At 42.9% G+C, this 18,656-nt stretch overlaps 1 protein-coding gene across 1 annotated transcript in view; it reads right to left on the bottom strand.

Moving 5' to 3' along the window:
• The window catches only part of LOC139367289 (guanylate cyclase 2g), a 63,823-nt gene extending 51,620 nt beyond the window's left edge, over nt 1-12,203 (bottom strand). Inside the window, exons 1-3 of the mRNA XM_071105513.1 lie at nt 11,910-12,203; nt 10,863-11,130; nt 9,391-9,689 (exon numbers count right to left, since the gene is read on the bottom strand). Of these exons, the coding sequence (XP_070961614.1) occupies nt 9,391-9,689; nt 10,863-11,130; nt 11,910-12,203 (861 nt within the window). The remainder of the gene's footprint in view (nt 1-9,390; nt 9,690-10,862; nt 11,131-11,909) is intronic.
• Between the last annotated feature and the right edge of the window lie 6,453 nt (nt 12,204-18,656).

Genomic DNA, 18,656 nt, shown 5'->3' with positions numbered 1-18,656 from the left:
TTTTGTTGGTTTCTTGAATCAAATCAAATCCAACTTTATTTGTCACATGCACTGAATACAACAAGTGTATACACCTTACCGTGAAATGCTTACTTACAAGCCCTTAACCAACAGTGTAGTTCAAGAAGATTGGCTCAACTGTACTTCAACTGATTGGCTCAAACACATTAAAAAGGAATGAAATTCCACAAATTAAATTTTAACACCTGTTAATTGAAATGCATTCCAGGTGACTACCTCATGAAGCATGAAGCTGGTTGAGAGAATGCCAAGAGTCAGGGCAAAGGGTGGCTACATTGAAGAATCTCAAATATAAAATATATTTTGATTTGTTTAACACTTTTTTGGTTACTACATGATTCTATATGTGTTATTTTGGTTTGATCCGGACCAAATCTGAACAAATCATAGTTGTCTATGTTTGGTTCAGATTTTGTCCAGTCTGGACCAGCCTTGATTTGGCCCAAACATAGACGTCTACTTTCGAACTTTCATTCAGAACCAAAAATGTGCCTGATTTCAACGTCTGGAAAATACGCACGTCTTCAGCCTCCTTGCCTCGCCACAATTTTGCAGATGTGCAAACAGTGTGGTTTCCCCACAGACTCTACCCCGGCATTTATAAAGCATGTGAAGAAACACAAATATTTGTCTGTGGGGTGTCTGAGAGCCTCTGCACTTTTAAAAACGTTGCCTCTTTAAAACCCATGTGTGTCAAATCAAATCAAATCAAATTGTATTTGTCACATACACATGGTTAGCAGATGCGAGTGTAGCGAAATGCTTGTTCTTCTAGTTCCGACAATGCAGTAATAACCAACAAGTAATCTAGCTAACAATTCCAAAACTACTACCTTATAGACACAAGTGTAAGGGGATAAAGAATATGTACATAAAGATATATGAATGAGTGATGGTACAGAGCGGCATAGGCAAGATACAGTAGATGGTATTGAGTGCAGTATATACATATGAGATGAGTATGTAAACAAAGTGGCATAGTTAAAGTGGCTAGTGATACATGTATTACATAAAGATGCAGTAGATGATATAGAGTACAGTATATACATATACATATGAGATGAATAATGTAGGGTATGTAAACATTATATTAGGTAGCATTGTTTAAAGTGGCTAGTGATATATTTTACATCATTTCCCATCAATTCCCATTATTAAAGTGGCTGGAGTTGAGTCAGTGTGTTGGCAGCAGCCACTCAATGTTAGTGGTGGCTGTTTAACAGTCTGATGGCCTTGAGATAGAAGCTGTTTTTCAGTATCTCGGTCCCAGCTTTGATGCACCTGTACTGACCTCGCCTTCTGGATGATAGCGGGGTGAACAGGCAGTGGCTCGGGTGGTTGTTGTCCTTGATGATCTTTATGGCCTTCCTGTGACATCGGGTGGTGTAGGTGTCCTGGAGGGCAGGTAGTTTGCCCCCGGTGATGCGTTGTGCAGACCTCACTACCCTCTGGAGAGCCTTACGGTTGTGGGCGGAGCAGTTGCCGTACCAGGCGGTGATACAGCCCGACAGGATGCTCTCGATTGTGCATCTGTAGAAGTTTGTGAGTGCTTTTGGTGACAAGCCGAATTTCTTCAGCCTCCTGAGGTTGAAGAGGCGCTGCTGTGCCTTCTTCACGATGCTGTCTGTGTGGTAGGACCAATTCAGTTTGTCTGTGATGTGTACACCGAGGAACTTAAAACTTAAGTTTTAATACCACAAGCTAGCAATAACAACACAAAATAGAGAAAAAATGGAGGATGTGAATCTGACATGTCAACTTGATGGGTGTACTTTCATATCTCCCAACTTTTTCAATGCTTTGCCAGCACTGAAATGGCATATCAGGGATCTGACAAAAAATACAATGTCTATTAAACAGTTGTCCGAAGTCATCTTTCACATCACATTTGTGCAGAAAACATAAATAATTGGTGGAGCACCCTGACTATGGGGATAGAGGTAGGCCCACAGGTAGCAGTAATCCGCATCACACTGAGACCATGCCTAAGCACAGTTGTGAGGGTGCAGGTGTAGAGATAAAAGACACATTTGTTTCCTTTGACAATGAGGAATATTTGAATAATCATTTCAATCTTAGAATACAAGTTAAAAATGCTGTTATCGGCCACCACCATTCAAACAATAATATAGGAGTTCCAATAAATAATGATGGTATGGCATGCACTATAAAAAGTGACTAAACCGAACACTTCAGACAATGATATCAGACAAATCATGAATGACTTATCAAAAGAGAATCTACTGAAACAGAATAACAATATCAATATTTGTATTTTTTTTAATTACAGCACTTTTTGTACATGGTCTCCCCATTTTAGGGGACCAAAAGTATTGGTACAAAATGTGTATTAAAGTAGTCAAAAGTGTAGTATTTGGTCCCATATTCCTAGCACCCAATGATTACATCCAGCTTGTGACTCTACAAACTTGTTGCACACATTTGCTGTTTGTTTTGGATGTGTTTTAGATAATTTTGTGCCCAATAGAAATGAATAGCAAATAATGTATTGTGTCATTTTGGAGTCACTTTTATTGTAAATAAGAATAGAATTTATTTCTAAACATTTCTATATTAATGTGGATGCTACCATGATTACAGATAGTCCTGAATGATGAGTGAATAATGATGAGTGAGAAAGTTAGACGCACAAATATCATGGTGAAATGGAGACTGTTGAAAAGGCCATACAGAGAGTGCTGCCAAAACTGGAGGAGCCACTGCAGACTTTATTAAATTAACTAACTAAAGTTTGTGTGGAAGAGCCACAAGGTCTGTGTTTGGTTAAGAGGAGGACATCAAAAACATTAGCTCACCAATTCACTGTAGTTAAATGATCCATGCCTTCAAGGGAAAGGCTTGCGATAGAAGTAAAATAAATAAGTCAGAGTAGCAAATACTGCCGTTGTACACAAATATTGTGTGCACTACTATATGTGTGAATAGGCTGAACTCTGAACCTGATAGTCTGGGACTTAATACTTTGGAACTCTGTGCCCAGACCAGAGGGGTACAAACAGCCTGTGAAGTTGCTGTTTGTGCTCCCTCATATTTTATGACCTGTTACTACTTCCCTTATTTTCTAGATAATGGTGCTCAAGAAAGCCAGCAGCCAACTCCCCGTGTGTAATCCCCTGCTGTCTCAGACAGCCTTAGGCACAATCTATTCCCCAATGCTGCTGTCTGGTTGGTGGACAGTTTCAATGTCCCATGGGACAGGATAACAATGGGTAAAGACCAGAGAAGCAAGATAGACTACACATGATTAGAGTTATTGTAAATGGAATCCAAAAGGTTTGCTTGAACCCTACACGCGACCAGTGTGCAGTAGTTACCAAGGCAATTATACAAAAGCACCCTGACAGCTTTCAGGACAAAACAGAAGAGGGGGAATTGGTTTTGTTTATGCAACAAAAAAAATTAGTAGAGAACAAAAACAGAACTAATATGGTTGCCCGTCTCCAAAGAAAAAAGCGCACTAACACTAAAGAAATCTAGCCCAAACCTTCAAATTGTGCCTAAAAGGACAGCTACAGTATGGCTGCAATAACTGGCAGCCTGAAGATTTGCCAGATGAAGAGACGTCTGACACCATGGAAGAGGATGGAGATGGTCAATATCTTTTCACAAGAGGCGCCCCAAAGGTGCGGACCAAAGAGTGGAGGAGCTCATGAAGATCACGTGTGCACAGCAGAGTGAACTGCGATGGTGCAGTGGTCTGAGCAGCAGGTATGCACAGTAGCACTGCACAATAAATGGAAGCCCTTCACCGAGCTTAGAAGAACTCAAAAAGCTATGGCCTTTCTTGGGTATGACGCTACAAGCTTGGCACACCGGTATTTGGGCAGTTTCTCCCATTCTTCTCTGCAGATCCTCTCAAGCTCTATCAGGTTGGATGGGGAGCATCGCATCATAGCTATTTTCAGGTTTCTCCATAGATGTTCGATCGGGTTCAAGTCCGGGCTCTGGCTGGGCCACTCAAAGACATTCAGAGACTTGTCCCAAAGCCACTCCTGAATGGTCTTGGCTGTGCTTAGGGTCGTTGTACTGTTGGAAGGTGAACCTTCGCCCCCGTCTGAGGTCCTGAGCGCTTTGGAGCAGGTTTTCATCAAGGAACTCTCTGTACATTGATCCGTTTATCTTTGCCTCGATCCTGGAGGACAATGTGTTCTTGGGGACCTTCAATGCTGCGGAACATTTTTGGTACCCTTCCCCAGATCTGTGCCTACGACACAATCCTGTCTTGTACCTTCAACCTCATGGCTTGGTTTTTGCTCTGATATGCACTGTCAACTGTGGGACCTTATATAGACAGGTGTGTGCCTTTCCAAATCATGTCCAATCAATTCATTTTACCACAGGTGGACTCCAATGAAGTTGTAAAAACATCTCAAGAATGATCAATGGAAAGAGGTTGTACCTGAGCTCAATTTCGAGTCTCATAGCAAAGGGTCTGAATACTTATGTAAATAAGGTATCATGTTTTTTGTTTTTTATTAAAATTGCTTTGTTATTATGGCAACTTTTCCTTCACTACATACCTAATGAAAATAAATTACTTTTTACTCCATACATTTTCCCTGACAAACAAAAGTACTTGTTACATTTTTAATGCTTAGCAGGACAGGAAAAGGGTCCAATTCACGCGCTTATCAAAAGAACATCCCTGGTCATCCCTACTGCCTCTGATCTGACGGACTCACTAAATACACACGCTTTGTTTGTAAATTATATCTATGTGTTGGATGGTGCCATCTGGTTTGCTTAATATACGTAAGGAATATGGAATTATTTGTACTTTTGCGTTTACTTTTGATACTTAAGTATATTTAAAAACAAATACTTTTAGACTTTTACTCAAGTAGTATTTTACTGTGACTCACTTTTACTTGAGTCGCCCATCTTCCCCATTATCCCCCAGAGTATTTATTCCTGTGTTCTCTGTTTTTCTGTTGCCATTTCATTTTGTTCGTCAAGCCTACCAGCGTTTTCCCCTTGCACTTGTCTGTTTCTAGTTCCTGTTTTCTAGTTTTCCCGGTTTTAACCATTCTGCCTGCCCTGACCCTGAGCCTGCCTGCCATTCTGTACCTTGTCACATCACACTGGATTACCGACCTCTGCCTGCCCTTGACCTGTCGTTTTGCCTGCCCCCTGTTCTAGTAACAAACGTTTGTTACTTTGATACTGTCTGTATCTTGGACTTCCCTAAAACGTGATAGTACGAACTTGCCATGACTGACCCAAGCTCCGCAACGCCATCTCCTCCTAAGGAGCCACCATTGGAAGGCACGAGGAGTTGCTTCGTGGTATTATGGAAGGGTTCCAGACCTTGACCATACTCCATGACCAAGCATTGAACAGCAATTCCGTGGTTGTCTGTTAGGCAGCATTACCGCCTCCCCGGCCACCCCGCTTACCTCCCCGGAGCGCTTCGATGGAGAGTCGGGCACCTGTTGGGCGTTTCTCTCTGTGTTCCCTCATCATCGAGCGGTTGCCCTCCTCCTTCCCCTCGAACCGCTCTAAGATAGCGTACCTCATCACACTAATGTCGGGGAGGGCTCTCGCCTGGCCACGGCAGTATGGGAACAACAGTATGCCTCAGTCTGGAGGAGTTTGTGGCGGTGACAAATAAAGTTTTGATGCTCCATTGTCCGGAAGAGAGGCTGCCCGGAAGTTACTCTAGCTTCGGCAAAACTCGCTCAGTGTGGCAGACTATGCCGTGGATTGCCGCACGTCGGCAGCTGAGAGTGCTTAGAACCCGGAAGCGCTATTTCACATGTTCCTGCACAGAGTTTTGGAGGAAGTAAAGGACGCAGCCCAGGAACTACCAACGGATCTCGACTCGCTCATCGACTTTACCATTCGGATTGATGGGCGACTACAGGAACGAAGGAAGGAGAGGAGATTTCCCGCCCAAGGTTTCCACCTCGCCTCCAAGGCATGCCGGAAGTCCCAGACGGCTCTGTTGCTGAGAGAACCCGAGGCTACCCAAGCTCCCCCGAGAGTCTATGAAGTCTGCCGAATCACCTCTTCCCGAGGCAATGCAACTAGGCAGAGCTTGGCTGTCTCCAGCCGAACGGTTATACAGGCTTCACAGTTGCCTGTATTGCAGGACTACTAGTCATTTCGTCTCCACCTGTCCACTAAAAGACCAGGCTCACCGGTAGGAGCGAGTACTCTGGTGGGCCATATGGAGAACTTTTCCTCTCCCCTTATTCACACCCCTTTTCATGTAATTTTGCTGTGGGGGAACCAATCAAAATCTCTCTGGGCACTCATCGACTCTGGGGTCAATGAGAGCTTTATGGACGCTATCCTGGTGTCCGAGCTGGGCATCCCCACTCGGCTCCTCTCCATTCCCATGGACGTTAGAGCACTGGACGGGCGCTCTATAGGCCGGGTCACCCACAATACCATCCCATCAACCTTTGTGTGTCAGAGAAACACAGACGGTCCAATTGCCGCTTATTAAGTCTCCTCAGGTTCCCATGGCATGGAGATTGTCTTGGCTCCAGCGACACAATCCCATCATAGACTGGACTGCTGGTGCCATCATGGGATGGAGCCCGGGACGCAGCCTGCCCCGGGACGTCTTTCTGGGGGCTCGGAAGTTGCTCCGGACCTCTCTGCTATTAAAGCGGAACACCAGGACCTCCGGGAGGTGTTCAGTAAGGCCCGGGCCACTTCGCTTCCACCGCACTGACCCTATGACTGCGGGATTGACCTTCTCCAAGGCACCACTCCGCCACGGGGACGACTGTACTCTCTGTTAGGTCCGGAGACCAAGGCTATGTAGACCTACATAAATACTTATTTTCCACCGTAATTTGCAAATAAATTAATAAAAAATCCTACAATGTGATTTTCTGGATTTTTTTTCTCATTTTGTCTGTCATAGTTGAAGTGTACCTATGATGAAAATTACAGGCCTCTCTCATCTTGCACAATTGGAACTTGCACAATTGGTGGCTGACTAAATACTTTTTTGCCCCACTGTATGTACTAGGGATAATGGTTTGAGTCAAGAACTGCAATGCTGCTGGGTTATTCACACTCATCAATTTCCCGTGTGTATCAAGATTGGTCCACCACCCAAAGGACAGTCAACTTGACACAACTGTGGGAAGCATTGGAGTCAACATGGGCCAGCATCCATGTGGAGTCTATGCGCCGGCAAATTGAGGCTGTTCTGAGAGCAAAATGGGGGTCTGCCTTGCAACTCAATACTGAGTTGTGTTCCTAATGTTTGGTGTTCCTAATATAGTGTTCCTAATGTTTGGTTTACTCCGTGTATTTTACCTGTGATAAGACCACACAGAGGGCTAAAGATGATTACAGACACCTGTGATAATCTAAAGTACCCAAAGGGCCACTAGTTGTCTTGTTATAGATTACATAAAATCCTTGAAAGACACCAAATTTCCGGTAGTTTGCTGGTAAACTTGAAATGTTTCTAGTAATATACCCTTTCTCACACACACACACACACCTCTCCCTCATACACACTCTTGTTTCTCTCTCTTTCTGTATATTGATTGATATCATTCACTTTTATTTTTAGGGGTCAGTGTCCAGACTCGTGTTCAGGCTAACTTTTCCCCTGGGTGCACTTTACATTTTCAGTTTAAAAAAAACAACTAATCGTTATTCACAGTGCTACTGAGATGGTATGCTTCAAGAAATAAGTTTCATCCAACATGTCCAAGCATGATCAAGATATTTTGATGTGCTACCTAAATCAGTGATTGTCATGAATTTGGGTTGATAATGAGGCTATGTGCTACATTTTACTCTCAAAATATTTATTTTGTTCAGTAGAGATTAATTTGCATACATATTTTTGTGTACAAATATCACATTGGCTAAAAATGTGTCTTTCCCGCGATTGCATTTTGAAATGTTGTGCATTCTTCTCTCCCTCTCCTTCTCTCCCTCTCGTAGGGCTCAGTGAGAAACAGGCTCAGGGCAGGGCAGACACTTTCATGCAGGAATCAGGATATTAATGCTACTGTTTGACCGGACGAAATGAACGCACTCTGGAGCCCTTCTTGTTCTTTGTACAGAGGATTGGGACTCTTGTCTTCTGTGATTGACTCAAGGCATCTTTTCCTCAAAGTAATTGATATGTTACTGTAAATAGACTACAGTCACAGCAGTGGTAATGTACAATAGATGACAGTAACTGTGTTAGTACCATACAAGAGATAACAGTAACTGTTTGTACCATATAATATATTACAGTAACTGTATTAGTATGTACAATAGAGTACAGTAACAGTGTTAGTACCATACAATAGATTACAGTAGGAGTATTTGGTAGTAAAAAGACTTAAGGTATTATTAGTTGTACCGTAAATTAATAACAGTAACAGTATTGGATACTGTAAAATACTGTATGGTAATATACTGCGTATTTTTGTACGATAACGTACAGGTATCTGGCTGCCAATAAGTTGTTGTAAAAACAACAGTTGAACAGTTTATGTGCAAGGAATGACGACAGGTGTCAGTTTTGCATTTCGTCTCATCCTAAATGGGACGCAACTAAAGCAAATGCTCCTGTCATGATTTCCATTTTGTAATATACTCAGTAACATAGATAAATAATCTATCATTACAGCGTCGTCTCTAGCCACGTTGAACAACATATTACATTGACACTGCCTTCTAAAAGGCAGGAGAATGAGCACAGCAGCAACGGTTAGTTTGTTGATGTATGAATATTTCTGAAAGGTGGGGAGAAAACGCATCAGGCTTGGTGTGAAAATACATTTACTATAGTGGTAATCATTATCTTAAATTAATTCCACAATTCCTCCCCCTCCCCCTCAAAAATAGCCTACATTTCAAGATTAAACCACGTCTCACACCATCGATTGTGTCGATTCGTTGAAATGAGTCAACCTTAAATGATTGCGGGAAGAAAGCACCTAATACGATCTAAGAGATGTGGTGCTTATCCTTTCAGTCATTTAGGGTAGCTGGATATACACAACACACACAATGACCTAGGCTGTGGACTTATTTCAATATAAAACCATAATTGAGGTCAGAACATTTTAAACAAACTTTGATTTAAATGTCCCTTTAAACAGTATTTTTTTTGTTTTATTTGGCCAGCATAATGATCTATCTTATCGTATATCTGCATGTAAAAGTATTCACTTATTATATCCATGGTCCGCTACATAGTAATATTATATAATAGTAAATTGTAAATTAATCTGAAATAGCAAAGTGTTACCAATTTGCATTACGTAAGCTCCAAATATGCATTCAAATTCATAAAATACTCAAATTATTTAAAACAAATGTACATTGAAATGAAATAACATTTATTAAACTGCACTGAATTGATTTGAATTGTACCTCCGCCTCCTCGGGACAAGCCGGACCAAAGACCGCCGACACGTTTTCTTTCCACACCTGCTGAATGAAGGCTCTTATGGAAACCTTGGCGTCGCACTCCGAGTCCACATAAACAAAATCCAGGCTGTAGTTCCCCAGAAATGATGGGTTGCTATTGACCTTTTCCACAGCAATCTGTATTGCGGAGCCTAACCGGCGGGCACTGAAGGGATAGGACACGTTCCAGGGAGCCTGGAAGCCAATCAGTAGCCGGTAAGAGTTGGTCCCATTCATGCCATTGCAGAGAACTGGGGTAGTAGCTATGAGCAGCAGCAGCAGAGACAAATACAGGGAGCTATGGCTCAGGCTGCAGAGAGGTAAAGGCAAAAGGGTGTGCATTCTCCTTGTCATCCTCCTAGTCCTTCTAGGACAAGCAGAGTATGCTCTCTTGTTATGGTGAGAGGTTTAAATACCCCTGACGCTCCTCTGACATTGCCCCTCTACCTTCACAGGGGGAATAATGATCGAACTCTCTCAGAGTACCTGTGAAGAGGGAGTGGTTGGCACTCAATGTACACACTTTGACCTGTTGTTTATATCCCAATGAGCAGCCAAAAAAATTTAACTTTTTATTTCATATAAATGAAACATCTCAGTGTGCAAAATGCTTCTAGCCATAATTGTTTTCTCCTCCCATTTCCTTTCCTTCCTGACCTTTCAATGAATGATGGAAAACTGAGGTTGCACAGTAGGTTACATTTTTTTTTTTTTTCTCCCATTGTTGGTTACACACAAAACAACATTGCAGTCATGTCAGGTTGTACTACAATAAGTATCCCTATAATAACTGGTAGTTACATAGGCATGCATCGTGTAAACCTGTATAGGGTGAAATTACAAGTCCACATTGCTGAATACATAGTAACTCTTACAACTGTATGCAGCATGCATAATGTACATAATGTAGTTATAGACATCAATAAGCCGTTAATAAGCCGTTTAGAGCCTATGTTATGCATTATAACGCATTATGGAAAGCAGATAAGGGTTTAGAAATGCTTTTTACTATGCATTATGGGGAGGGTATTCATAGGAATTGTTGTTACCAAACTTTTTAAAAAACAAACTGCTTTCCCACATTGATTGCCTATACTCACACTGAGACGCTTTATGAATACAGGCCCTGGTAATATACACTGAACAGAAATATAAACGCAACATGCAACAATTTAAAAGATTTTACTGAGTTACAAAGAGTTCTCCTAGATAGCACCTTTTTCTCAAAGAGTGTAAGCTATGGATTTCACATGACTGGGAATACAGATATGCATCTGTTGGTCACAGATACTGTACCTTAAAAAAAAGGTAGGGGCGTGGATCAGAAAACCAGTCAGTATCTGGTGTGACCTCCATTTGCCTCATGCAGCGCAACACATCCCCTTTGCATAGAGTTGATCAGGCTGTTAATTGTGGCCTGTGGAATGTTGTCCCACTCCTCTTCAATGGCTGTGTGAAGTTGCTGGATATTGGCAGGAACTGAAACACGCTGTCGTAGACGTTGATCAATAGCATCCCAAACACACTCAATGGGGGACATGTCTGGTGAGTGTGCAGGCCATGGAAGAACTGGGACATTTTCAGCTTCCAGGAATTGTGTACAGATCCTTGCAACATGGGGCCATCCAATATCATGCTGAAAATTAGGTGATGGCGGCGGATGAAGGGCACAACAATGGGACTCAGGATCTTGTCACAGTATCTCTGTGAATTCAAATTGCCATCGATAAAATCCAATTGTGTTTGTTTTCCGTAGCTTACGCAAATGAGCTTCTCTGATTTGATAAAACGACTTTGGAGGCAGCTTATGGTAGAGAAATTAACATACAATTATCTGGCAGCAGCTCTGGTGGATATTCCTCCAGTCAGCATACCAATTGCACGCTCCCTCAAAACTTGAAACAGTTTTAGTAGATACACATACATAGATACACTTATTTACACACTTATACTGTACATACAGTACTTGTCAAAAGTTTGGACACACCTATTCATTCAAGGGTTTTTCTTTATTTTTACTATTTTCATGTGCCATAATAACAAACTTTATATGCAATATAAAGCAATAAAGCAATATGTTCCTACTGCTCTCAATAACATTGCTGCCCTGAATTTATCAGGCGCTATCGACAAATTTCAGTGGGAAAAAGTTGTGATGAACTACTTTCTGGAGGACGATCATGCCATGTTGACTCTCTCTGACTCTGAAAAATGAATCAGACGATGAGGAAATCCCTGAATTAGGTAAAAACATGTTCATTGAAGAAGACATTGAGTCTTCTGAGGACAGTGATGGGGATGAAATGGCGATCAGCGTGTATGAACTGTGTGTAACGTTAGTGATGTTTTCTCAGAATGCCATTTTGCATGGCTAGTTATAACTTCAACTAGCTATGACAATCAGTTTGTATTGCTAGTACTCTATGGTTAATCCGTCCGGTGTGAAAAACAGTCTTCTCCCGGAAGGAGGCTGCCAACGGTACCTGCCAATATCCTTTTGTCAGGTCGAGGGTACTGATGTAGCAGGCCTTTCCCAATCGGTCAATGAGCTCGTCCATCCTCGGCATTGGGTAGGCGTCGAACAAGCTGATGTCATTCACACCCCAGTAATCATTACAGAGGCGCAGGTTACCGTCCGGTTTGGGCCCCAACATGATAGGCCTGCACCATGTGCTGTGGGACTCTTCAACAACCCCCATCCTCAGCATAGCCTCCACTTCCTGCTTCACAGCCTTCCTTCGGGCCTCAGGAATCAGATATGGCCACTTTCGTACCATTTCCCGTGCCAGATGCGGACGTTGTGTTCAATGAGGGTCGTGCGGCCTAGCTTCTCAGAGAACAACGCCGTGTTCCGATCGACAAGCTCCCTGAGCGTTTGCTACTGGGCTGGGTTCAAGTTCAAAAGGGGAAAAACTTGTGGAGAACTGGGGTACTTCTCGGATCAAGAACATTTGGTGGGGTAGTAGCTGGTCCCAGTTCTTCCCGTCCTGCTCTATGACCTTCTGCAGCATTTGTTTGAGCATTTTATTTAACCGCTCGAGGAGCCCATCTGTCTGCGGGTGAAAGACGGAGGTCCAGGTCTGTTTGATTTGCAGGACAGCACACAAATCTTTCATTAGACGGGACATAAACTCCGTACCTTGGTCTTTCAGGATCTAGTTCGGGATTCCCACCCAGCTAAAGAGGTGGAACAGCTCCTGGGATTCCATTGGATACTGCCGCCCATAGTGGAATGGCCTCGGGATACTGGGTGGCATAATCTACTAATACCACGATGTACCGGTGTCCTAATGCTGTTTTTACCAGGGGTCCTACTATCCATGGTGATGCGTTTAAAGGGCACCCCAATGATCGGTAGGGGGACCAGCGGGTTTCGGAAGTGTACTTTGGTGCAGTGATTTGACACTTCGGGCAGCTTTGACAATTGTCTTCCACGGCCCTCCTCATCCTGGGCCAGTGGAACCGGGCAGCGATCCATTCCCAGGTCTTCTCCATTCCCAGGTGAGCACCCAACAGGTGGGTGTGGGCCAGCTGAAGAACAGATCCCATTAACCGTCGGGGCAGCAACAGTACCTGTCAAAGTTACCCCTGTTGGCGCGACACCTGATACAAAAAGTTATACTTGATTTGGAAATGGGGGTATTGCAAGTCACTCACCCCCGGAAGTAGCTGTCCATCCATCGCTATCACTCGGGCTGCGGCGGCTTTCAAGTTCGGATCCTCCCACTAGGCAGTCCCGAATTGTCCCCTCAGTTGGCCCCCAGTGGGTGTCTCGACTGGTCCCTCGAAATCAAGGAGGGGGAGGATGGGCTCCTCCTCTAGTGGTTCACCAGTGGGGTCAGGTTCCAGCTCCCTCTCCGACTCCTACTCCGGACCCATAGATACGGGTTTGTCAACCGCTTGCTTCCGGGCCGTGCAGGCGACGGGTCGTCCAACAAGAAATAACGTTGTTCACTGCATAGCCCATCTTGCCTCCAGGGCTTGCTCATGGCATTGACTCCTCATGAGCTGGGAAATTCCAGGCAAGGTGCCCCCGGGCGCCACACTCAAAACACCTCCTTTAGTCTCCATTTACCATTTACCTGGGGTCGTTGGTGGCGGGTCGGCTCTCCCCCAGCCATCTCTCCACGGGTCTGCGGCCCTTTGGCCCTGCCGACTGTCGATTTGGGGTATACAGCGGTGGGGCTGTCCTTCTGTCCACTCGGACAGGTCCACGACTCCAGCCGGCTCCCACTCAGCAGGACCTCAGTGTTCTGATGTGTCTCCACTAATCCCAGGAGGTCCTCCAAGGTCTGCGATGCACATAGACTCACTGTCCTCTTCATGTCATGGGGTTGCGCCCTTAAGAAGTGATCCAGGACCACTTTGTCTAGGATAGAGAGGGTGGATACGACGGTTAGGAGCCATGCCCTGGTGACGTGCAGTAGGTCGCTCATCTGGGCTCGGGGGTGTGCGTCGGCCACAAACCTCTGGTTGTGGAACAGTTGGGCCCGATGGGCCAGGCTGTACCCTTGGCGGCTGAGTATCTCCTGTTTGAGTCCGTCGTAGTTAGCCGCCTGTTTGTCGTCAGGGTCGCAATACGCCTTTTGGGCGTTCCCAGAGAGGAACGGGGCCAGCAGACTTGCCCACTTCGGCCTTGGCCATTCATCCCGTAGTGCTGTCTGTTCAAACATGCAGAGGTATGTTTTGATGTTATCGTCTTCCGTTAGCTTGATTAAAAAACGGTTTGGATGCGATTCAGTAGGCGCTCGTTGTAGAAAAGAATAGGTCTCCGCAGGAGACTTCTGGGCTCCGGGTCTGAACTGAACTCCCTCCATTATCCCTGGGACTGAGCACAACGATACGGGAGTAAGCTCTCTTCCCCCAGTCCCCTCCCCCATGTGCCATCGCCTCATGATGTAGACTCCGTCTGTCACCAGGCAACGGCGAGTCTCCACCTGGTGGCTGACCTGCTATACGCCACAATATAAAGTATGCTAATGTATGGTGTGAAGACATTTGGGCAGTGGTGTAAAGTACTTTAGTAAAAATACTTTAAAATATTACTTAAGTATTTTTGGGGGGTATCTGTACATTACTTTACTATTTATGTTTTTGGCTTTTGACTTTTACTACTTTTTACATTTTCCCTGACACCCAAAAGTACTCGTTACATTTTGATAGGAAAAATGTCCAATTCACACTCACCCGAACAACCCTGGTCATCCCATTTCACTAAATACAAATACTTTGTAAATTATGTCTGAGTGTTGGAGTGTGCCCCTGGCTATCCATCAATATTAAACCATCTAGTTTAACATAAGAATTTTTTAATTAAATATACATTTACTCAAGTATGACAATGTAGTACTTTCTCCACCACTGGATGTGGCTGGGGGTTATAGCATTTATTTCACATGACCCATCAATTTAGACAAGTGTGTCTGGGTAAGGGTCATCTAATATTTATAAAATATTTTTATCTGGACACTTTCTGTTTACCTGGAATTTTTACCTATTGTAGGCTACTACCACTTTTAGTCTTAATGTTTACTACACTACTTACTGTTTAGACCTCACAGGTGAATCCTTAAAGAGATGGGTGGGGCTGGTTTAAGAGGGTGTGAACAATGCTGAATGGCTGTAGACAAAGGAGAGCTCTCCAGTATGTACCAAAACATTCAAATGCCGTTTTCTCAAACTTCTTATGGGCCGTCCCACCTGGCCAACATCCGGTGAAATTGCAGAGTGCGAAATTCAAACTACATAATTATAAATGTTTAACTTTCATAAAATCACAAGTATAATACATCAAAATAAAGCTTAACGTCTTGTTAATCCAGCCGCTGTGTCAGATTTTAAAAAGGCTTTACGGCGAAAGCACACCATGTGATTATCTGAGGACAGTGCATACAAAAGCATGAAAAACATATTTCAACCCGGCAGGTGCGCCACAAAAGTCAGAAATAGCGATTTAAAAAATGCCTTACCTTTGATCTTCTTCTGTTGGCACTCCAAAAGGTCCCAGATACATCACAAATGGTCCTTTTGTTCGATAATGTCCTTCTTTATATCCATAAAATCTCAGTTTAGCTGGCGTGCTTCAGTCAATAATCCACCCAGTTTCCCTCCATCAAAATGCATACAAAATGAATCCCAAACGTTACTAATACATTTTCCAAACAAGTAAAACAACGTTTATAATCAAACCTTAGGTACCCTAGTAAGTAAATAAACTATAAAATTTAAGACGGAGAATCGTTATTGTCTTTACCGAAGAAAAATACCAAAGAACGCACTCTCTTCCACGCGATGGGAAACACTACAGCCAAAATGGGAGCCACCTAGAAAAAGTACATTTTCTGGCTCATTTTTCCAAAAACCAGCATGACACTCTTTCTAAAAACTGTTGACATCTAGTGGAAGCCCTAGGAACTGCAACCTGGGAGAATTTAGCCTTATAATAAAAGTGACAGCCATTGAAAACAGTGGTAGGCTGAATTTTTTTTTGGGGGGGGGGTTGATTTGTCCTCAGGGTTTTGCCTGCCATATCAGTTATGTTATACTCACAGACATTTTAACAGTTTAACTTCTCTAGGGTAGGGGGCAGCATTTGGAATTTGGATGAAAAGAGTGCCCAAATTAAACTGCCTTCTACTCAGGTCCAGAAGATAGGATATGCATATAATTAGTAGATTTGGATAAAACACTCTAAAGTTTCCAAAACTGTTAAAATAATGTCTGTGAGTGTCTGTATAACTGATTTGGCAGGCAAAAACCTGAGAAAAATCCATTCAGGAAGTTGGATTTTTTGTTTTGTTTGTTTTCTATTCAATGCCATTACAGTATCCATTGACTTAGGACTCAAATTGCAGTTCCTGTGCCTTCCACTAGATGTCAACAGTCTTTAGAAATTGTTTCAGGCTTGTATTCTGAAAAATGAGGGAGTAAGAGCAGTCTGAATTAGTGGACCACGCCGTCACAGAGCTTTTTCATGCGCGCGACCGAGAGAGTGCCTTTCTTGTTTACCTTTTATATTGACAACATTATTGTCCGGTTTAAATATTATCGATTATTTAGGCTAAAAACAACCTGAGGATTGAATATAAACATCGTTTGACATGTTTCTATGAACTTTACGGATACGATTTGGATTTTTTTGTCTGTCTGTTGTGACTGCTTTTGAGCCTGTGGATTACTGAAGAAAAGATGCGAACAAAATTGAGATTTTCGGATATAAAAAGAGACTTTATCGAACAAAAGGAACAATTATTGAATAAATGAATGTCTTCTGAGTGCAATCATATGAAGATCATGAAAGGTAAGTGATTAATTTTATCTCTATTTCTGACTTGTGTAACTCTTCTAATTGTCTGGTTGCTGTTTGTAATGATTTGTCTGCTGGGCTATGTTCTCAAATGATTGTATGGTATGCTTTCCCCGTAAAGCATTTTTTAAATCTGACACCGTGGTTGGATTCACAAGAAGTTCATCTTTAATTAATTTTTATAATGAGTATTTCTGTATTTGAATTTGGCGCTCTGCAATCTCACTGGATGTTGGCCAGGTGGGACGCTAGCATCCCAAATACCCTAGAGAGGTTAAGGAACTTTAGAGTGTTTTCTATCAAAATCTATTAACTTTATGAATATCTTAGTTTCTGGGCCTGAGTAACAGACAGTTTACTTTGGGCATGCTTTTCATCCAGACGTGAAAATACTGCCCCCTACCCAAGAGAGGTTAAAAGTGGGTTTACAAGTTTATCAACTTCCAAAGCAGAATTACTTTCCCACTGTTCCTCAAAAATGCATTGTATGGTAAACCATTTTCTAGCTCTGAGTCTCTACTTTTATCCAACGTAAAAAAAAACAAATTTTTGCTACATGAGAATGATTTGAGCCGGTCAGTCACATATGCTGAGCACTTGTTGGCTGCTTTTCCTTCACTCTGTGGTCCAACTCATCCCAAACCATCTCAATTGGGTTGAGATCGGGTGATTGTGGAGGCCAGGTCATCTGATGCAGCACTCCATCACTCTCCTTCTTGGTCAAATTACCCTTACACAGCCTGGAGGTATGTTTTGGGTCATTCTCCTTTTGAAAAAACAATGATAGTCCCGCATATCGCTGCAGAATAGTGTGGTATCCTTGCTGGTTAAGTGTGCCTTGAATTCTAAATAAATTACAGAGAGTGTCACCAGCAAAGCACCCCACCACATCATATCTCCACCTCCATGCTTCACCACACATTTACCATACTCTGCGTCTCACAAAGACACAGTGGTTGGATCCAAAAATCTCAAATTTGGACTCATCAGACCGAAGGACAGATTTCCACCAGTCTAATGTCCACTGCTCGCGTTTCTTGGCTCAAGCAAGTCTCTTCTTATTCTTGGTGTCCTTTAGTAGTGGATTCTTTGCAGCAATTTGAACATGAAGGCTTGATTCACGCAGTCTCCTCTGAACAGTTGATGTTGATATGTGTCTGTTACTTGAACTCTGTGAAGCATTTATTTGGGCTGCAATCCGAGGTGCAGTTAAATCTATTGAACTTGTCCTCTGCAGCAGAGGTAACTCTGGGTCTTCCTTTTCAGTGGTGGTCCTCATGAGATCCAGTTACATTATAGCGCTTGAAGGTTTTTGCGACTGCACTCAAATAAACATTTAAGGTTCTTGAAATGTTCTGCACTGACTGGCCTTCATGTCTTAAAGTAGTGATGGACTGTCATTTCTCTTTGCTTTTTTGAGCTGTTCTTGCCATAATATGGACTTGGTCTTGTACCAAATAGGGCTATCTTCTGTATACCACCCCTACCTTGTCACAACACAACTGATGGGTCTAACTGACGGGTTATTACTTTCTAACCCAACCACCCCTCCCCTAATTCAGAGTAAACTAGTGAACAACAACACTTTGGCCTCTACTTCCAGCTTATACATACTATATACATTTTATGGACAGAGTCTATTTTACAATAGTTATATTTTTACTACTCTGCTTCCTCTACCCTCAACCTCTCCCATCCATTTATGATGTGCATCTGGTTTGATTTCTATTTGCCATAGCTTTCAAACTGTGCTCTTTCACAAAAGTTCTTAACCTATATACGTTTTGCGGACACAGGATGTTTACATTAGTTATCTTGTTGTTATTAGTCCTAACCTTGAGCTCCATTCAACCCCTCCCATCTATCTCTTAACCCCATCCATATTGGATTTCTAAATGCCATACAATTTTCAACTGTGCTGTGA

Source organism: Oncorhynchus clarkii, chromosome 16 (assembly GCF_045791955.1).
Source record: "Oncorhynchus clarkii lewisi isolate Uvic-CL-2024 chromosome 16, UVic_Ocla_1.0, whole genome shotgun sequence".
Lineage (NCBI taxonomy): Eukaryota > Metazoa > Chordata > Actinopteri > Salmoniformes > Salmonidae > Oncorhynchus > Oncorhynchus clarkii.
This window is presented reverse-complemented; position numbering and strand designations above follow the sequence as displayed.